This window comes from Charadrius vociferus, unplaced genomic scaffold, assembly GCF_000708025.1.
Source record: "Charadrius vociferus isolate BGI_N301 unplaced genomic scaffold, ASM70802v2 scaffold125, whole genome shotgun sequence".
NCBI classification, from domain to species: domain Eukaryota; kingdom Metazoa; phylum Chordata; class Aves; order Charadriiformes; family Charadriidae; genus Charadrius; species Charadrius vociferus.
The window spans coordinates 4,467,062-4,489,415 of NW_009649036.1; the positions used below are offsets into that span (position 1 = coordinate 4,467,062).

Here is a 22,354-nt window from a genome sequence, read left to right on the forward strand (position 1 = left end):
TAACTGAATCACGCACACTTCTACACATATCTCCAGTGTAGGCAAATAACCCTTTTTGTGCCTGCCAACATGACTTCTCCCCCTGTGCCCTTGCACTTCACTTTACTGAAAGCCATAATCTTTCCTTTTGTCTTTGTTACCTTGAGATACTTTCTAAAGTGGGATTTTTTGAAGACTACTGTACATATCTCGTGGACATAAATACTTTGTTCTAAGCATTCAGCATATAACATAGAATGAAAAAAACTGTGATCCTGAAAACTTATCAAAAAACTACATTAAGAAATTTAATTATCCCTATGTTTTATTTTAGGAACAGATTCTCATTTAAACTGAGGGCCTTTAACACTGCCTTAAATTGGATAAAAGTGCAATTTATACTGACTGGAAGGCCCCTCTCTGCTGCCAGAGCACAGGAAAGAGAACAGCATAGCTTTTCCCTATTTTACAAAAAAATGCATGTTATTTTGCTAGGTGAGTTATTCCCATCACAGTCATTCAGTACTCGTGTTTATAAATAGCTGTAGCTGAGAACACAAGAGGTTTTGACTCAGCTGCCACAAAAGACAGTCCAAATTCCTCTGTACTTCAGAAATAGCAATTTGGGGACCGGACAGCGGGTGGTCACAGAAGACAACAACTGTGCTCGGTGGCTTTCTGCCACAAAACTTAAAAAATAAGTGCTCTAAAAAGTTTTCATTGAAGCATCTGCAAAACACAGAACTCAGTAATGTGAACGTATGGACATGTAAAAGACGAAGTTTCCAAACCTCTATAAAGCAGACAAGGATGTACCTTAGCATATTTGCCAGTGTTTGATTTTTTAAATTAAAACAGCCCATACAGATTGAAGCCATTTCAGGGTCATTTACATGATTTTGACAAAGTAGAAAACACTGCACCTTCCTGAAAATGGTGTTCAATGCATAGCCCATGTAGACACAGATCTTACCTCCTCATTTTCGATTTTGAGTGTGGCCAATCGTGACTGTAGTTGCTGATACCTAAGCATAAGCTCTGCTTGCACAGGCTGCTGGGCACTGACCTGACAAACCTAACAAAGAATCAAAAAGAGTTGTAAGATACAACGAAAGAAAACTCCAGTCTTTGGTTGCTCTCCTTAAAATTAGGTGAATTCCTACCAAAGCCATTAAAACTTAATAAAGCAGACAACGAAATGTGTCCCTCTAAACTGAATGTGTTTATGAGTTATATGGTGTGGAGCTACCACATCTTAGGACTACAGAGCACAGCCTTGTTGTATGGCTACTTTGTGTTGCTTGTCTATCACACAGAAATGCAAACCCTGGAGTTACCTTCAAATAACGATGTACACGGGTCATTCTGCATTCTGCTTTGCTACTGGCCTTTGGTGTAGCAGAACAGGGCACAGCTGGGGTACCCAGGATGCTTGAAATCTCCAGATGATAAAATGGGGGAGGAAGAAGGTGAAAAGGCTGCATTTCGGCATGCATAATTTGGAGCAGCTCTGCAGCTGCTCTCAAATAGCACCCGCAAGCTCTGTTATGGGTGAGGCTGGTAGTGAAGACATAAAGCCACTACTTACGCTGGTGCTGGGCTGAGCACAGGTTGGCCAGCAAATCTGCAGCAATGTCATTATGGGTAATACAGAATATAATAACACACAACAGTTTTTACTTGAGAACTCTGAAGAGGCTCAGAACAGTGCTGCCAGTTTTGCAAATGTTATTGCTGATCCACTTGCTTTTGGGTAGCAATAATGGCTTTTACCAAACTCTTTGTAAAAGGGGATAAATTCTCTGTCTTGATATATAGAAACAGAAAGAGTCACTGTGGGGATACTTGTCAGTACACAGACCTCATCACCCATATGAGACTGGAACTCAAATTTCATTGGCGGACAAAAAGCAGTGGGGTACATTTCCATGAATCTCTGCTTGTCACTTCGTGGCTCCAAGCTGTCAACTGCATTTTCAATGATGTCTAAGCCCTCATGCCTGGAAGTTTCAAGGTTATACTCTGCAGAAAGGTATGTTCTTAGGGCTCTGTTCAGACTAGCGTGGTATCCAAGATCACAACACTAAAAACACACAATAAAGGTGAAAGAAAAAAATTAAAAAGAAGGAACATCATTTCAATATCCCAAGCCACAAATTTATCACTAAAATTTTCTGTCCTGAAGTTCTTCTGTCTTTGAAGTATTTTACAAAATATCTTGTAAATTAAAATACACTATTGGGGTCAAGACCCTAACTATTTAGTATCCTCATTTTATTGCAAAGATTAAAGGACAGTTTTAGAAAAGAGATCAAGTGTACAAGTATGGCAATACGTTTGCATTTGTTTATCAGATACAGATATGCAGTCACTGTACTTACATAGAAAAGGTCTGGGACTCTACACGTAAGTGGACTTTTCAGTATTATTGTCATATGGAAGCCTCGGATCATCTATTTAAACATACCCTGACATAACTCTACCATCTAAGTCAATGCCAGCGCCAAACTGAAAATGAAGGAACTGCTGCTCACTATGTCTGTGCCCAAACAAAAAACCCCACAACTGCTTGTAGTATTAGTGACCCATCTAAGATGCTTTTTGATGCAACAAGAATGGTTAAACGTCCTTTCCCCTGATAGTGAAAACGTATTTACTGTAAACACCTTATTTCCCATGCTGAGAGCCAGCAATGTACATCATGTTACTAAATGCAGAAAGTCATAATTTATGTCTTTTTTTCTAGGGGTGAGACTAACACTGGAATGTAATTGAAACCTAATTGGTAGAACATAAAGTTGTGTTTGTTCTTGAATTTTAAACATCCTCAGTTTGCATTATTCACGTTTGGTTAATATTTTAGAGGAACAGCTGAATATATTTTTAAAATGTCACATCAGTAAGCATATCAAGTGATTGTTTCTTTAATTTTTCCCCCACATTACACAGTAAACAATATCCTCGGCTTCTGCTCAGTGAGCTTCCACGTAATGGTAGATGTATCGCAAACCTCTCTGTCACCCCAGTAGCAACACATCAGCCTGTTAACAGTTGCACGCAAAGCAATGCTCTGTATTCGAACAGGAGAGATTTGTCCCAGTCGGAGGCCAATGCCTGGCTAGGGCAGTCAGGGAGCATGCTGCTTTGGGGCACCCCTCAGCCCCCAGCCACCCGTCCTGGGTACCCACCTGCAGTTTAAATTCATCCTTCCCTGCAGGACTCGCCAGATATAAACAATGCAGTTGGGTAAAGAAGCAATTTGAATTCAGTCCACTGTAGACTACGTTTATACGCATGCCTCCCTCGTGGCTACTACAGACCCTTAGGACTCAGGGGATCACGTTCCCCTCCCTTTCCTCTTACTTGTTTGAAAAAGGAGAGAAAAAGAGAGAGAGGGACACAGATGGACAGACATACAGATGCACAGACTCCATGGGAAAGAGGTTTCAACCTATTTACCATATGTAAACCTGTGTGTAGAAGAGAAAGAAAGCCCTCACCTTGCCTTAGGTGTACTAATGACTAGTAATCAAACTGCCCTCTGAAATCCGACAAAAGAGGGCTGTTTTATTCACAACAAAACTTCCAGAAAGACTAAGCTTTCAGCCTTAGCAAGTACTGCAGGTAGTTACTGCAGGTGGGACAGTGACTATCCAAAAACCAGCTGTTGAACCATTTAAAGCAAAGGGGAAAAAGATGTCATGTTCAATCAAACACACACAGGTTAACCTCTCTCTTTTGCATTTATAGCATGGAAATTTGTGCTACACTTACTAAAACAGCCACTCAACTTTTATACTGAAGCCCATCCATATTTCAAAGACCTCCAGCCTAAACAGTATTGCTTCTAAAAGGAAAAATCTCTTGGTGTTTTTCTCTTGTTCTGTGTCAAATCAGATCTCATATTTAATTCACTACCTTCGATGAAAAAGACAGACTAAAAGTGCTGATAAGAAAGTGGATCAGGACAGCTGTTTTATTTCATGTGCATTAGTTTCAGAGAGACCTCACGGAAGATTAAACTGAGAGGAAATGAGAAATAGAGGGCAATGCCAGGTTTAGCATGGCCAACTATCCATGTGTTATAAAACTACAGGCATCTCGAGCCTGAATTTTGGCTCTAGAGGATTAATCTGAGTATTAATAGAAAGCTTATTGATTTACAATTAGAACAATTAGTTGGGTTTCTGATGTCGCTTTTTTTTCAAGTTGGAATATAAGACTGCAGCCTTTATGCTGTGACAGTACCAAGAACTTCATTGTTTAACCTTTAATCTACTCGGTAACTATCACCATGGTCATCTTTTGCAGATGATGACAGCTGAACGGGCTACCAAATACGGCCTCTCAGCCAAGATCAAGGATTCTTCAAGTGAAACAGAGTATCCTGCCAGACTAAGGCATTTTCTTGCAATGCCAAAGCCAGTAGAGCAAACAAGAACTAAATCCAGAACCTGAACTAATGCCTTCTCACCAGTGGCTCTTTGAATGAACTTTAAAATGCCTGAATTTTATGAAATGAATATTTTATTATTATTTTTTAAAGCAAAAATGAACACACAGGCATCACGGCTCTTACTTCTGCCAGACCATAGTTCACTTTCTCCAAAATTTGGAGACAAAAATAATTTTAACTGGGGAATGGCTCTGTCACAAAGTCAACTCACGGCTACTCAGAAAGAAGAGTAGTGTTTTACTCGGCTAGTACTAGTGATGGTTTAGAAAGAGAATGGTCTATAATGGAGATGGCACTTCGGGTATTTGTTCATTACTAAGACTGAAAATTCAATATACTGCCGCTAAACTGCTGCCCCCACCACATCCTGTCTGACTAGGCTTGGAAAAAAAATCACCAACCTTTCTGGTGTTGCAAAAAAGTACATATGTATACACTCGCACACACATGCATGGATGTACTCATGATTTTCAGGAAAATTTGTAGAAAGATTTGTAAAGTTCAAGTAAGCAACTACACTGTTAGCCAAAATAAATATGAATCTTTGAGGTTCACTAATCAGCACACTAAGGCTACAGCCTAGGTGGCTAATGAGATCTGCTATCAATCTATGGGCTAGAGAGATGAGATGTCAGTTGGTGCAGCAAGACATGAAGATGAGAAATGAGAGAATGAAGTAAAAGACTATGAGTTTTATTGCATTTCTGGATTCGTAAGGACTTTTGGTTGGGCAAAGTGGAGGGAGATGAGTGATGCATTTGGGGTATGTGTGAAAAATTAATTTTGCAATTTGCATTTTATTCCTATTTGGAATTAAATCTGAAGCAGTCTCAAGAGCATTTACTGTCTTTATTGCACTCCAGAGTATATTTAGGCTTGAACAAAACAAACTGCAGTGCTTAGCACAGAGCTTCAATCAAACAACCAAGCTGCTCTTCATTCCATTTCAGGAATAATAATAAAATTGTAATGCCAATGGAGAGAGAAATTCATAAAAAAAGGCTTAACCTCTGAACAAGTCACTTTCTAATCATCCTGTTACACAGACATCAACATTCAAATCAAAGGGATCTGGCTGTACATATCATATTTATGAGAACTTATGTAATAAAGACTGTGAACTCCACACACTCTAGCCTAGTTTTAAACTTGGTTCTATGAATGATTAACAAAGAACCTTTACAGAATAAATTAAGCTCATAATAGCTAAATGTTCCCTATCTTCCGAACCATCCAAAGCATACAGACTGCAATTAGAGATTCAGAAACTCCACTCTAAGAAAGACCAACACATGAATATTTTATTTATGCCAGCAGCAGAACTACAGCCAAATTGTTTTGATCACTATTTCCTAGCATTTATCTTCAGATCACGTGAGTACACGGTAAGTCTGAAAAAAGGTCCCTACATTCCTCTTACATCCAGATAAATCTAATAAACTCAATTACATGGAAATCTTCGAGTAAATGAGTAATAGCATGTGCCATAGGGCCAGATGTTGGTACTAACAGTCAGATTAGCAGGGGTGTGTACTCCGTTGCTTCTCTTAAACCCACAATCTTAAAAAAAAGTCTCCATGCTAGATAAAGCTTATTTAATTTAGCTAAAAAATAATCTTTGCTAGTTTTTAAAGGATAAAAATAAAGAAAAAAAATAATCCTGTCCTCCCCTTGAACTAGATCCTACAATATAGTCAGGAGAGAAGAGATATTTAACAGAAAATTCAAATTCCTCTAGTACAGTATGCAGAGGACAGAAATATACCGTGCCTATCAAATCCTGTTTATCCCTCTACTTCTTTGCAAATGTTGGTCCCAACCCTCAGCTCACTAAACGCATTAAAAACTCCAGCTAAGACTCCAGCAATATTTTTATCTTGCTTTTATCACAAGAGCTTAAGATGAACACATCATCATTTTAAGTCAGAAGCTCTGAGTTTTGTTAATGAAATGAAAGAGTTGAACAGTTCAGACTGAGTTCAGCTGAGGAATTGCAATTTAGGATTTTCCATAGGAGCCTCCCAAATGGAAAATGCAGTGGAATCCAAATGAAAAAAACTATAAATTTTTTCTTTTTGTAAAAAAAATAACATCCCACAACCCTCCCCAATCTTGTTACAAAACCCACATTGAACAGTTCACTGCATTCCTTCATATATTTATCCCATTTTTATTAGACATATTTTTCAGTAACGTAGGAAAACATTCATTTTCATTTATGGGTAACACCAACAGCTCGGGGAGATCTAAATCCCTTCCATGTTAACTGGAATTCAGACATAGATGAGAAATAATCCCCTTCTGTACAGGCAAAGAGAGAGTTCAGGCAAGCACAGAAAGGCAGGCAGGCAGATGGGGACAAAGTAGAGAGGGCAAAGAACGAAATCGCCTCCACTGCTCTGAAAAGTCTGAATCGTACCATGACATTAATAGATTTACAGAATGAGATAGTCTGGATTGCTGCAACATAAGGCCAGTGGGAAGCATGTCTCACATTCCAATGATAAAACCCCAAAATCTTGCCAAGACTGTTGCATTTACAAAAAGCGTTTCCTTTGTCAAATAGTAAACACTCTGTCTAGATACCAATGCTTTCATGGCATATTCTGATTAAATACAAATGTCTGAAAGACACTTCATTTAAACAAGCTCACAATCGGATTAAATTGGCTCTGAAGCAAATTCTGGTTGCACATGTTTACAGCCTACTCTTATAAAACAGTGATGCACAGGGCAGCTAGACTTTCCATTTAAATTCCTTAGGGAAGAGTCATTTCTAAAGCCATTTTGCCAAAAGAATGTTATTGTCTACATTGGTCCACGCTTTGAAAAAAGCCACGCAAAGTAGGTATCATTTTCCTGTGTTACTAACTATTGTAGAATGTATACTTCTGTTAAAAACTAGCAGTTAGAAAGCTCTTCATGGTTGTGTAAATATCTTTACAAACACCAACTCCAAAGAGTGTTGTCTTTGTATATGTATGCACAGAGAGCTACACCTCTCCTCCCCTTGCAATTCTTTGTGAGCTCCAGGCCTGTGGTTCCTCCCCTCAGCTTTCACTGCTATGGCAATCTCTGTGGACACCGATAAAATGGGTAAGAACCAGGTGCGTTTTGCAACCTGAGAAAGTTTTGACCAAGTAGAAACACGCACCAGAGACATTCACTGGGAAATGCGAGCTCCAAAAGGGAAGGAAGGAGAGAAGACAAAATGAGCATCTTTCCAGCTTCTGAAGGGGTTGGTGCGCTGGGAATAGGGGGAAAGCGTCCTTTGCTTCATTCCAGCAGTCAAGAACTCATAAAGTTTACATTTATCAGACATTCCCTAAACAGAGGCTAAAAATCCACCATCCTTTAAGCAGTATCAGGAAAATCATCTGTTAGGTAGGGACAGCTTCTCAATTGAGTACTCTGTTGGTACTCTAGCAGGTATGCTGCTTGTCCTTAGTCTTCTGCCCTGATCAACCATCTGTCAGGATCCTGGTAACTGCTTCCATTGCCTGGGCAGGCAGGGTGGGTCGAGCAGGATGTGCAGATGCACGGGTGCAGATTAGACACGGACAATAAACCCAAGCAAAATAAACCAGAAGAAATCAGAAGAGAGAAGACATACAACAGTGAGTAGGAAAGAGGAAGAAAAGAATGTTGAGATAGAGACAGCGAGAAACACCGAAAACACAAAAAAGGTACAGCACCATCTCTTATAAGAAAGAAGCAAGAAAAAAAATAGGAGCAAAACCATTTGGAGAGAAAAAAAGTTGAAAAGGAAAAGGAAAAAGCTCTAACAAAATAGGCAATATTTTACAAATTACAGGAAAACAGAAATGTAAAAGAAAACTGATTTTCAATATTTAGAAAACATAGAATAAAACACATATATGCAATTTTAAACCATTCATCTCAAGAAGGCATTTTCCCCTTCTCTGTCAAGCTTTGCTTCTCCAGACAGTAGAAATGAGAAACCGCTTGTCAAATGCTGCATTAATTTATACTACATTACATACCAGGGCTTAGCTGGCTTATCTTTGTGATGAACATCCCACCAGAAATGACTGCATGTGAATGTTACTTACTATTGTAAATAACAAATGCTATTGTTGCAGTAGAAAGCATATCCAAATATCTAGGTTTTCATACGGGCCACAGGGACGTACCAACTGACTTATTTAATACTACATTGCTAGGGAATGAATATTGTTGAGCTTGTGTTTGCCGTCTCCAAATTTTCTCTGTCAAATATGGGGTCAGCTTACAAAGAGAGTGGGACATGATAGAGTGCGGGATGCTCCCTCCATGTCATCTAAAAATGTCAATAATACAGGTTCTAGAGACCAAATGCTGGTACAAGTCAACATCAGTGTACAGCCTCATTTTCCTAGGACATTCTCACAGGAATAACTTAATGAAAATCAGTAACAATTCTGTTGGCAGTACAGAGTACAGAATTGATTGTGTCTGTTCTGCAAACTACGTGAAACAGGAATAAAAAGCAGTGTTTATTTGATTCAATGACTAAATGAATGAAACTAACTGATTTTGAAGACACAGAGGAAATGCTTTCTTTTGAGTTAAATACCATTATTAGATGCCCACTTGAGAAGCTTATCTTGTAGAAAATATTTGTACCCCAGAAATCCTTTTATAGTAAAAAATGGGAATGTCTACCTTTTTTGTGTAACTCATGTCATATTTTCTCTTGCCACATGGGGAGCAAACATAATGTTCCAGCTTTAAAGGCACTTTATTTTGTGAAATATAACGCTGAAGGGAAAATCTGCTGATTATACCATACAATATTATAAATGATAAACCTATTGTAGGCAACCCATATGACTAATGTATTCCCTTTGAAAATGGAAAAAAAAAAGAAATATTCCTGAACAGAAGAAACACAAAACCAGATGTGCCAATACTTACGTCAATTAAATCCGAAAGGTCATGAATATAATACTTGAAAACAGAAGCATTGGTTGCTTCAAGGGTGAGCAGGTATTCATTACGGGCCTTAATAGATTTCAGCTTGTTCTCAGAATACTTTGCTTGACGCTAGGAAAGAGATTGTATATTAATGTATTTGAATTACTTTGGTTTTGGTATGTAGCAAAAATGGTAACAATTCAAGCACACGTTCCTGTTAACAAGAAAGAATCTTAGTTCCCAGCCTGTTATGCATATAACAAATGCAATACAAAGTGGTAACGTAGTATTTTGTTTCAAATGTGACAAACAATATAGTAAGCATTATATTGGGAATTAAGTATTCCTCTCTTTGAGCTGCAATTAAGTCAAGTTATCTATAACCCACTGCTAGTTTATTATGTGCACCTTGTTTAATTTTATTTCCCAGCTGGACTTCTCTGTTTAATATCATGCTAAAGAATGTCAGAAATGCACTGAATTTACTTCAAATGAAGCTAAATAAAAAGACTATTTACTTTTTCCTTCATTTTTTCAATCTTTTTCACTGAGCTCCGTCTCTGGTGCCTTTCTTCTAGTCGAATATGAAACACAGGGTCTCCCGACCTCCCAATCTGTTTTTCTTCTTGCTTCTCTGCCTCCTTCAGTTTGCTTTCTGCACTGATGCTCTCTGCATGATACATGTGGTATGTTTTCATGACCTGCAAAAGACAAGAGTCAAAAGAGAGTCAGGAGAAAATGAAGGTAAAGGTAAAGCAGTTGGAGATGCGCATCAAAAAGAGTGGCCTTGTTTTTATTTTTAAAAACATATGTTTACAGCTCTCTGTTGAAAAAACCCAAACTGCCGGGAGCAGGACTTAGTGTTACTGCTGCTGCTGCTGTTTTACACCACAGTTGCGCTCCAAGGCCTGACCAGAGTGCAGAGCTCCCTGTCCCAGCACTGCATACACCCACCTGGAACAGACGCTGCCCCAGCAGCTCACTCTCTACATCGATGAGGCAAAAATCCGAATATGAACAAAGCCGGGCTGGGAAGAGAAGGCAAGCTGGCAGAGCCGAGATCTGCAGAGTTCCCAGTTTAACCAAACGGCATGTTCAGCTCCCTACATCCTGCACTGCTACCAGAGGCATTCCTAAAGTTGTCGATAATCTGTGCCCAGGGAGTCTAACTCACAAAGCCACGCAGAAAGAAAAAAATTACTGCAAAGAGAAGAAATGCACTTCTTGAAGAAATTATTTATAAAACAAACCTGAGAAGCACAGAAGGCGATACGGCTTTATTAAAAATGATGGGAAAAGGAAATTAAAACCAAGATTGTGCGCTTCCCTTTTGGCCTGTTTACTCAATCTTTTGAGTGATTCTTGACAGAAGTCTACAGGTATTTGCTTTTATTTTTCATCTTTTGTTCTCTGTCAGTTCTGTCAGAGACTTTTTAGTTGGTGGGACAAGGCTAACTCATGCGTCTTACCACCTAGGGAAGTTATTTTCTTTTGTACTCTCTCAGTTTTTCTGCCTGCAGAGGGAACAATAATAATAATACTATCTCAGAGTTTCCTACCAGCACATCTCAAAGCATCTGACTTAAGTGGTGAAGCAAGGATTTGTTCTGCTTGACAAAAGCAGTAAACACTGAAGTGTTTGAAGCATTTTTTCTGAGTGCCACATAGCCCAGTGGACTAGGCATAAATGTCCTTCTGCAGTGGCTGTGACATTTCATCTTGCCTACTTGTTGAGTGAAAGAGCCCAAGTGCATCACTACCAGCTCTCACCAAGGCTCAGATGCCTCCACGCTGACTCCGCTAACCTCACATCACTGAAGAGTACTTCTTCCTCTCACTGCCTGCTTAAACCACATGCTACCAAATCTCACTCTATGCTGACTGAAAGGCAAGTTTTGTGTGAGAACGACACAGAGCTCATAGTGTCTATGGAGAACCAAGACGTTTACTTGAAATCCATGTTCTCGCAACAAACTCTGCACAAGTTCTCGGTACAAACGATTCCTAAGATAATTAAACTGAAAGAGAAGCCCTGCTTTTGGCAGTATGCTTAGGGATAGACAACAGAGTCTGTCCTACCTGAGCCACACTGGCTTAGAAATCAATACAGACTATGTACAGAGCAGTAATCAGCCTACACATTTGACCCCTGTCCAGTTTGTTATGTTGATAGCACTGCTTATCTCATGCACTAGTGACATCATTACTTTGAAAGTCTCTCAGGAAAGCTGACAGCTCCATCCTTTTTCATGATTTGTCAATTTTTTTTAAGAGCTGATACTGCAGCAGCTAAACTTAACTTGAGAAAGCATTAGACAGACACATATGGAAAATAAATGGGAACAAGCTAGAGAGTTGGGTTCCAAGTATTTCAGTATATGCTTCCTCAAAAAATTAGCTTAGAATTTGCATGCTAAGTTGCATATATGTCTCTTTCCATTAACATTATACCATCTTTTCTCCCTGGAGTTCTAAAAAGACTGTTAGGTAATGTAAAAGACAGCGACAGGCTTGCCTAATTCTTGTAAATAGACTTACTATATGAAGTATAGGGCAACCTGGTCTCGTGGGAGGTGTCCCTGCCCATGGCAGGGGGGTTGGAACTCGATGATCTTCAAGATCCTTTCCAACCTAAACCATTCTATGATTCTGTGATTCTAGGTGTTCTGAGATCCACAGATCTCCAATTTGTGATTATGTAATAACTCCATTGATCTGTTATTAAAATGAAAAATAATCTGATGAAGAAAGCAATACCACTTCTCAAATGTCCACCAAACTGTTGAACTGATAGACTATCCTGTGAGAGTATCTATCACCGAACTGACTTTAATTAGTCCCCAAAGTGCTTATTGATCAGCCATCAAGTATGCGCTGAAAAGAGAGAGTAAGGTCATAATTTTGCAGATGCTGAACTGTCACCATGACATATGCTGCACTTCTCCGTGGTAGTGAACAAGCATTATTAAATGCATACTAGTCCCTTTGATTGGAGAGTTGAAATGAACGGATAGAGGCTTTTCAGGAAGGACAGGCAGGGGAGACAAGGAGTCATGGAGCTCTGCCTGGGGATGGATGAGGAGCCAACCGAGAGCTTATGGGTCAAGATTAAACAGAGGGCACAGACAGGTGATGTTACAGTGGGGGTCTGCTACAGGCCACCTGACCAGGAAGACCAAGAAGCTGAGGCCCTGTATAGACAGATAAGAGCAGCCTCACATTCACAAACCCTGGTCCTCATGGAGGACTTCAACCACCCCGATACCTGTTGGAAGGACAACACAGCAGGGCATAGGCAATTCAGGAGGTTCCTGGAATGCGTCAACGATAACTTCCTTTTCCGAGTGATAGAGAAACCAACGAGGAGAGGTGCCATGCTGGATCTTGTTCTCACCAAAAAGGAGGGACTGGTGGGGAACGTCACACTCAAGAGCAGCCTTGGCTGCAGTAACCACGAATTGGTGGAGTTTCAGATCCTTAGGGTGGTGAGGAGGGTACACAGTAAGCTTGCTACCCTGGATTTCAGGAGAGCAGACTTTAGCCTCTTCAGGGATCTGCTTGTTGGAGTACAGTGGGATAAAGCCCTGGCAGGAAGAGGGGCCCAAGAAAGCTGGCTAATATTCAAGGACCACCTCCTCCAAGCTCAGGAGCAATGCATGCCAACAAAGAGGAAGGCAGGCAAAAATGCCAGAAGGCCTGCGTGGATGAACAAGGAGCTCCTGGACAATCTCAAACAGAAAAAGGAAGCCTACAGAGGGTGGAAACATGGACAGGTAGCCTGGGAGGAATACTGAGACATTGTCCGAGCAGCCAGGGATCAGGTTAGGAAAGCTCAGCCAAGATAGAAGTAAATCTGGCCAAGGGCATCCGGGGCAACTATAAAGCCTTCTATAGGTATATCAGTGACAAAAGAAAGACTAAGGAAAACGTGGGCCCACTCAGGAAGGAAATGAGACACCTGGTCATCCGGGACATGGAGAAGGCTGAGATACTCGACGACTTCTTCGCCTCGGTCTTCACTGGGAAGGGCTCTAACCACACCACCGAAGTTGCAGAAAGCAAAGGCAGGGACTGGAAGAATGAGGTACTGCCCACTGTAGGAGAAGACCAGGTTCCAGACCAAGCTGAGGAACTGAAGGTGCACAAGTCCATGGGATGTGATGAGATTCATCTGCGGGTCCTGAGGAAATTGGCAGATGAAGTTGCCGAGCCACTATCCATCACATTTGAGAAGTTATGGCAGTATGGTGAAGTTTCCACTGATTGGAAAAGGGGAAACATAACCCCCATTTTTAAAAAGGGTAAAAAAGAAGAGCTGGGGAACTACAGGCCAGTCAGTCTCACATCTGTGCCCGGTAAATCATGGAGCAGATCCTCCTGGAAACTCTGCTAAGGCACATTAAAAAAGATGAGGTGATCGGTGACAGCCAACATGGCTTCACTAAGGGCTAACCACGCCTGACAAATTTGGTGACCTTCTACAACAGCGTTACTCCGTTGGTGGATAAGGGGAGAGCAACAGATGTCATCTACCTGGACTTGTGCAAAGCATTTGACACCTGGTCTCTAAACTGGAGCGACATGGATTTGACGGATGGACCACTCAGTGGATAAGGAACTGGCTGGACGGTTGCACTCAAAGAGTGGTGGTCAATGGTACCATGTCCAAGTGGCGAGCAGTGACAAGTGGCGTTCCTCAGGGGTTGGTACTGGGACCCGTGCTGTTTAACATCTTTGTTGGGGACATGGATGTTGGGATGGAGTACACCCTCAGCAAGTTTGCCAACGAAACCACACTGTGTGGAGTGGTCAACACACTGGAGAGGAGGGATGCTATCCAGAGGGACCTGGACAGGCTTGAGAGGTGGGCCTGTGCAAACCTCATGAAGTTCAACAAGGCTAAGTGCAAGGTCCTGCACGTGGGCTGGGGCAATCCCAAGCACACATACAAGCTGGGTGGAGAACGGATTGAGAGCAGCCCTGAGGAGAAGGACTTGGGGGTGTTGGTTGATGAGAAGCTCAACATGAGCCGCCAATGTGCGCTTGCAGCACAGAAGGCCAACCACATCCTGGGCTGCATCAAAAGAAGTGTGGCCAGCAGGTCGAGGGAGGTGATTCTGCTCCTCTACTCCACTCTGTGAGACTCCACCTGGAACACTGCGTCCAGCTCTGGAGCCCCCAGCATAAGAAGGACGTGGACCTGTTGGAGCAGGCCCAGAGGAGGGCCATGAAGATGACCAGAGGGCTGGAGTACCTCTCCTATGAGGACAGGCTAAGAGAGTTGGGGTTGTTCAGCCTGGAGAAGAGAAGACTCCAGGGAGACCTTATAGAAGCCTTCCAGTATCAGAAAGGGGCCTACAAGAAGGCTGGAGAGGGACCTTTTACTAGGGCATGTAGTGATAGGACAAGGGAGAATGTCTTCAAACTGGAAGAGGGTAGCTTTAGAACAGATATTAGGAAAAAAAAATTCCCTATGAGGGTGGTAAGGCACTGGAACAGGTTGCCCAGAGAAGCTGTATATGCCCCATCCCTGGACGTGTTCAAGGCCAGGTTGGACAGGGCTTTGAGCAACCTGGTCTAGTGGGAGGTGTCCCTGCCCATGGCAGGGGGGTTGGAACCATATGATCTTTAAGGTCCCTTCCGACCTAGACCATTCTATGATTCTATTCTAAAATTAAACAGTGAGTTTATCTCCTATTAATTTAGCACATTTATTCTGCAGATCCAGTGATGTAAAATACAGATTTCTGTCAGATAACTAAGTCAGACTACAAGCAGATGAAAAAGATTATGCTACCCAAACTGTACTCTCCCACTTGTAGGTGACAGGTTGTTCACTTAGTGATATAAATGTCTCATTTTGTGTGCCGAATTTTTAGCATCATTCATAAGAGCTCAGCAAGTAGGCTTAGGGCAGAAGATAGCACTTATCACAGGGAAAGGCACATTAGAGTAAACCCTTAGATAATTATTTTATTGAAACCCACAATTTTTATCTGGGCAAATCCATCAACAAGACAGTAATTACTGCTGTACTTCTGTGGGCTACAAGACAGGAACTTTCCTGTAGCAAGGCACTGGCTTTCCTTTTCTACATGCATACTTATTTTCTTGAAAACTTCTTAACCCAACATACTAAGACTGAATACTACAAAGCTAAAATATACTGGAATTACCATGTGTTACCATGTACTTCATTTTTATAATAAAACTGCACAATTAAGAGCTTTTTCACAGCGTTTCTCAGGAAACAGGCGTTTAACGGAACAGTAGTTCATTCATGTTACAATTACAGTGTTTGAATTGTTTCAGAATTGTCTCTGCGAAGTCGTGAGTTCTTATCAGAAGGTGGAGTTGCAAGGGATTCATTAAATCAGGTTAGCTAGTACTTTATCCAAGAAATAAGTAAAATCTTATGCCAATTTTACTACACCAGTGGCCTCTAGCAGTTAAGTAGGCTCAGTGTTAGCTGTTTTCAGCATCCTATTCACTTCCAAACCAACCTCTGATGTACTTCCAGGAATTGTCACTGATATATTACTACCAATACAGAATTACCGATTTCACCTTCTCAGATCTCTGCTGTGCTACAGTAAATTGGACTTAACTTTTCTATAGAAAATCCAGATTCTGTGTTATTTCAGCAAAGGAAAAAGAAAATCTGGCAGCAACTACCTTGAGAAATTAAACAGCCAAGATTTTTAAAGAGTAACATAAAGCAATGGAAAATGCAAGTGGCACAGCAGCCCTGTCTTATTTAATATTAAATTGTTTGCTTTGGACTGCCCCTACTGTTTCATTTTTCTGAAAGCCTTTCATTTGTACTGCTTGTGAAAAGTGTGATGCCAGTAGGAGTATTTTGGTATGCCAAGTGGAAGACATGAAGAAGTATTTTTATGATGTGCATCACTTTTCTCCACCATTCACCCTTACCCTTATCACTGGACCAGCTCTGTATTTTTAGAAAACTTGTCACCTCATTAATCCCTCCCTGACTCCTTTAGAGGTCATTTATGAATATGCCCTGACCCTTAAATAAATCCAGTGGAGACCTCCCTTCACTGCAAGAAAAGAGTCTGCCTACCTTCTGCTTCCTACCATTCCCAGTCACTCAGATGTTGCTGTCATATTCCAGGACTCGATCTGGTAATACAAGATACTTTAGCTTTCCAGAGAAATGGCAGAAGAGTTTGACTGAGGAGCTCGCTCTGTTGCAAAGATGATCAATCAATAGTCTGTTGCCTCTTTAAGTCAACATGTAAGAAGATTTCTAAATCTCTCAGTTCACAAAAAATATCAACCCAAACCTCCTACAGTTTTCAGTTTGACCAACTTTTTTTCCTGTAATTGGCAGGAAATAAACTATGCTCTGTGACTGCACACAACTTACCAGGCTCCTCTTTCCCCATCCCCACTCACTCAAAAGATATTCCTTACTCTAGTTTCAATAGCTGACAACCTTGCTTAAAACATGGGACTAACTACTAGTCTACATTGGCTGAAAGTGTAGTAGGGAGAGGAGTAAGACAGGAATGCAGCAGCTGGGATGCTGCAGACCTGAAAAGACTGACTGGCTGGCATAGCCAGGGAGAAGCTATGCATAATTAAAAGTACTCACCACTCATAATTTACTGAACTTGAAAAGATACAGAATGAAGCTTAGCTATTCAATTGTTTTTAGCATGGTGTTTTGATAAAATACTGAGAATTGAAGAGATAGTCTTAAAATGCATTTTCACTAGTCATGCGAGTAACGTAGAAAGCACACAAATATGTAACGTAACATTTAAGAAAACCTTCCCCATATAAAAGAGATGGAAAACGAAAAAGTAAAATTTTCTTTACAAAATTTGGTTAATTCAGCAAAATAAGCCTGCTTTGTTCACAAGTTCTTAGCTCATCTTCTGAAGCTATGGTTCCCCTGCTTCTGTTCTTATTTTTTCAACAATCCTGGACACGATGTGTAATTTTACTGAGGATAGCATGAGCCAAAGTCAACACAAGCTAAGCTACTCACAGTGAGTAAATGAAGACCTATGGTACAAATCTCCTACTTCCATGATAATTCCTAGTCATGAAAATGGGAAAAAGAATTAATTACATAACGTGTAAGCAAGGACAAAGGTCTCTTATTAGCGTGCATTTTTAAAGAACAGTAGGTATTTAATAATCCAAATTGTCTGATTTTATTTTCTTTTTTTTTTTGACATTTCATTGCAGTTCTGAGCTTTTCCACATTAAATAAGCAGCCAAAATGCTTTCTTCTCTCTCTCTCTCAAAAGGCAGAGGTTCAAACTTTCACAACTTAAAAACTATCTTTGAGCAGAAAGTTTTTTTAATTGAAAATCTTCATAATGCACCCTTAGTGGAAGGTGGCACGTCTCTTCAATTTCTCAGTGATTTCTTATTTTCTTCTTTTAAAGCAGTTTCTTCTCTGCAAAATCTACAGTACTGCTTATAGACTTGTTTGATCTAAATCCCATCAAAACCAATGGACAGAACTCCCTAACTACAGCCGGTTTTAGATCTGGCCCTATGAATGGGTTAAAAAGGATTTTCTGAGGCAGAAGACTAGATATTCAGAGACAGGTCCCAAAGTCACCTTTTTTTTCTGGCACCTTCCATGACACAGAAGACTAGGACACTTGATACAGCCGTATCACCAGAGAAAAAGTCAGTTGGTATTCTGATATTTAGTAGCTTGTGTTTGAACTCATCCATTAAAAATATCTGGACCAAATCAACAGCAATTCCTTCAAACATCCTGTTTATTATGGATCATTCTAGATAAAGTGGTTTCAAGATATCTGGTGCTTGAGGAGTCTGAAAGTAGGTGAGGTGAGGCCTCAGGTCTGTCTGGCATGCTAGACATGGGTGGCAGAGCGTCTTATCATTTGGGTTTGAAACAAGCATTTCATTCAGCCCTTGATCCCATAGCATTAAAGAAATCCAGGCATGTAACATCTTAATACGTGTGCTTAAGGGACCCACTCCTTATGTGTGAAGTTCAATAAGTGACAAAAAAACGATGCAATTTCTTCACATTGACTATACAGCTGTGCCTCAGAACAAGCACCTGTTACTACTTTAGCTTTTAGTGATTTTAGTTCTCTCATTCTGTTCAAAACACTTTTATGCAAAACTGTTTGCTTGTTTTTTAATTTTGGAAGGTGACCTTAATTTACAGACCTTTCTTGTAAGATACGGATGATGATAAGAAGTAAACAGATTATTAAACCCTTTTTCATACACATTAAAAGCTCTGATACTTTTCCCTCACTCAAAGGCAGAGGTATTTAAACTCCAATAAGGTTATACTTCATGAAGGTATCATTCCTTTGAAAAAAAACCACAACAGAACCAAGTAGTAGGGGGAGACTTCAATATTAGTATGTTATCCATGGACTTGAAATTAATTTGCTTTCTTTTGGCCACAAAGATTTATCTCACAATAGTAAGACTGAAATTTTTTCTTCGCCCCCCCTCAATCATGGGGCAAACAGAAAGATGACTTCTCCTTTTTTGTAAGTAACTGAGAAACATAACTTCTGGCGACTAAAATTGTAGATACTTGTTTTGGTAAGTCCACTATGATCTTATTCTGTTAACAGTAAATGTCACAAAGAACTAAAAACCTGTGCATGAGGTTTCCATCTGTCTAGATATTGTTCTACCTTTATGTACACAATAATATAAATCTAAAATATAAAAAATATAATACACAGATATGCTGATGATCATTCTAAACATGCAAGCAGCAGAACAGATGCTACTCTGCACCATACTGTCACTTTACTAAGCGTGGGTTGTATCTGGCTCAATGTGGGCATCTACAGTTCAACAAGTCCTTGTGATCAGTGAAAAGCTGGACAACGGAGTTAATGGTGTATATACATCTAAAGCAGATGCTTGCATCTGATCAGACAAAGGGGTCTGATCTCCCCATATTAGATTTCCAGTGACTATAACTGGAACACAGATGGCAAGCTAAGATATTTGTACCCACACTGCAGATGCCTGAAAATTAGGTGAAGTAAATTCCATCCCAAGAAGCCATCCTGCAGCAGTGGCCTAATTCAAATAGTGCACATGCTCTGTATTTTATTAAATTAAAAAACCTTCCTCTTTCACAAAAATCTCAAATTCGGAGAAAGGAATCAGCATTCACTGGAAGCCATAACATGGAAGTTAGTATCTGAATAAATCTGTAGCCATCAGTGGGAAGATACAGCACTAGTGTGAAGAAAAAGCGAAAATAGCAAAGTCCAGTCTTGCAGATTTTCACCAGTGATTAAGCAAAGTATTTGAGCACGTGCTTTACTGTTTTCCTACCCTGGGAGCACGGGCACTAATCCTGTTCCTCGCCAGGCACTAAAGTTATGCAACTGTTTAATTGAAACAAGACTGTATTTCAGGGCTTACTCACCACAGAAGCCCCACTTGTGCAATGGCTCCTACAGTTGCTGATCCCCTGCAGCTGCGTGAATTGTCTGCAGCTATCACTAACTACTTTGCAGAAGCTGATCCCTGCATACTTCACTGACTACAGGCCTGAGCCGACAAGGTTTTGCAGTATCGCACCCTAAAAAATCAGTGGTGATTTTAGAAAACAAAAGCCCCAAAGAAAAGCCCTCAAAAAAAAAAAAAAAAGAAAAAGGTTTAGGTAGGTTTTAGGAATCTGTGTCCATTAACTACAATCCAAAAGAACCCAGGACAGTGAGACAGGTCTAAATTTCTTCAGATCTTTTTTTTGCCACCTAAGTTGTTCTTGAGTTCAAATGTTCTTCAACCCATACTCTGATGGGTGCACAATTTTCCCTAGGTCATAAGGAAAACAGATGAGCTGCACAAAAGTAATGCTTGACTGATGTCTCCCTGAGAAGAGCTGGTCTCTGAGCTCTTCCTAAACTTCCTTAAAATCGGAAACCGTTTCTTGATACAGATATTGTGGGTTTTTTTCCTAGTCCCCCAAATGTTGAGGATAGGGAAGGGAGCAATCTAGAGACTTATGCAATGTACTAAAGCATAGATATTTCAGTTCTTCCAGACAGAAGGGAGAATTTAGATGTACAACTTCTTCAACCACCAGGAATCAACAGACTTATGTAACAGGTGGATGTCACCAGTTCCTCTTCATTGTATAGCTATGTCTAAAACAAAGACTAATTCATGTTTTGTTTTTTGTCAGAACATGTCCTCCCAAAATATTTTGGGAAACATTTTTTAAGTAGACAAGACCTCATCCTCTAGTTGCGTAGATGAGTTTCAAACAGGAAAAGGAGTTCAGACCTACCTTCTCTCAGATTTTCCAACGGGTTAGCAGCAGCTTTCCAAAACGCTTAGAGTGCTTTCATTATAAACTCTCTGAATGGTACGGAAAGCCTACACAACCCTCTATTTTCTGTTTCTCTTTTCATTATTTACTTATGCCAGCCAGGGAGAGGGGGAGGGCACATAAGTAACATTTACTGATTTTTACTTGGTGTAGTCCATGAGTCAAACCAAGCAGATGGCAACATGGACAAAAACAAGGCAGAAAAGGAAGAAGCTTTGCTCTGGTAAGCTCTGAGTAGAAATGCCTCATTAATAATCAGCAAAACTTATAATAAACTGGCTTAGCATAGTCTGGGGGGAAAAAGGGTTGAAAATAAAGAGTAATCCTGAAAGTATTAGCATATGTATTGTAAACAAGTGAGTAATCTTTCCGAAAGAGATAGTTCAGACTTGTGTGGAAAGACAAAAATAAGCATCTCCACTGGGGTGTAACTTGCTAGATAAACGGACACTTAAAGCTTATAGAAGAAGTCCAATATGGAATTTGTATAAGATAAGCTAAGTAAGTAACTGTACTTACTGTGTAAAGCTCGTTAAGAACTTTCATTAAGTCTTCATGAAGCTGAAACGCAATCTCTTTGCTCTGTAATTAAAAAGAAGTCATTAGTTAAAGGCATGCAAAAACTGCACCACACATTTGCTTCTTGATATATGTACTCATTGTTCATCCTAGATAGTGAATGCAATATTGCTCGCAAAGACACCGTTCTGAGAGAATTACAGGGCACTAAAAATAACAATTCAGGGAAGCAGAGGTAACACACAGTATCTGGATAGAAGACTTCTAAAAGGGAACCCTGAATTAATTTGAGAGATTTCCCCATGAAGAATCAGGAAATTAGGTGCAAACAGAAAGGGTGAAGGTCAGGATTAATGTTATAAGCCTTTTTAATGGAACAAACTGTATACTGTTTTACAACTGCTATGATATATACAAAAAACTAAACCATGTGGAATGTGATATTCTAGAGGGACATCCAGCCCAATTTTACATTAGAATAGTCTTTGTTTCTCAGCACATGCAACTATCTAAATATTTATGCAAGAAATAATTGTGGCTCCTCTTTGAAACAGATACCCAACTGCAAAATATTCCACAGAGTGGGCTGCTGAAACAGCTTTGTTTAGCTTTTCTGGACTGTGTCTTTACTTTCATTCTGACCCAGAAAAAAAGAAATGCTTAGCAGTAGTTATTAAAGAAAGCAAGTATGTCAAAATAAGAGTATTTAATTGGAGTCTCATTCAAATATATTCCTTTGTTAGCTGACCATAGCAGTTCAATCAGATGAAAATTGTGGCAACTGTGCAAGAGTTGAAGGGATTTGTACCACAGCCTTTGGAAAACAGCTATAGAATAGAGCTACGGGACTTGGCAAACAGCCTGGCTACATTTCTTCTGCAGTGCTCAGCATTGTAACATCCATTCTGGAAATGTCAGCTTTTTTTTCCTGTGAATAAATTGATAACTAGCCCAGCTTCTAAAAAACTCCAACTTCATGATAGATACTGGCCTTAGCTATGAGAAGTACTTTGTATTTGTATAGAAGCCAAAGGAAAATCCTCAGGGACAACTCATCTCCGAGGCCGCTAACACATACTTGGCCATCACTAAAACACCTGCAGGAATAATGGTTTTTGAATGAGATTTTCCAGTGCAACGCCCACATA

General features: G+C 40.1%; 1 protein-coding gene across 1 annotated transcript in view; it reads right to left on the reverse strand.

Annotated features, from left to right (window-relative positions):
• Positions 1 to 22,354, reverse strand: part of SRGAP1 (SLIT-ROBO Rho GTPase activating protein 1) — a 75,658-nt gene that overhangs the window by 42,411 nt on the left and 10,893 nt on the right. Inside the window, exons 3-7 of the mRNA XM_009887819.1 lie at positions 21,207 to 21,269; positions 9,871 to 10,053; positions 9,353 to 9,481; positions 1,841 to 2,062; positions 953 to 1,054 (exon numbers count right to left, since the gene is read on the reverse strand). Coding sequence (XP_009886121.1) covers positions 953 to 1,054; positions 1,841 to 2,062; positions 9,353 to 9,481; positions 9,871 to 10,053; positions 21,207 to 21,269 — 699 coding nt within the window. The remainder of the gene's footprint in view (positions 1 to 952; positions 1,055 to 1,840; positions 2,063 to 9,352; positions 9,482 to 9,870; positions 10,054 to 21,206; positions 21,270 to 22,354) is intronic.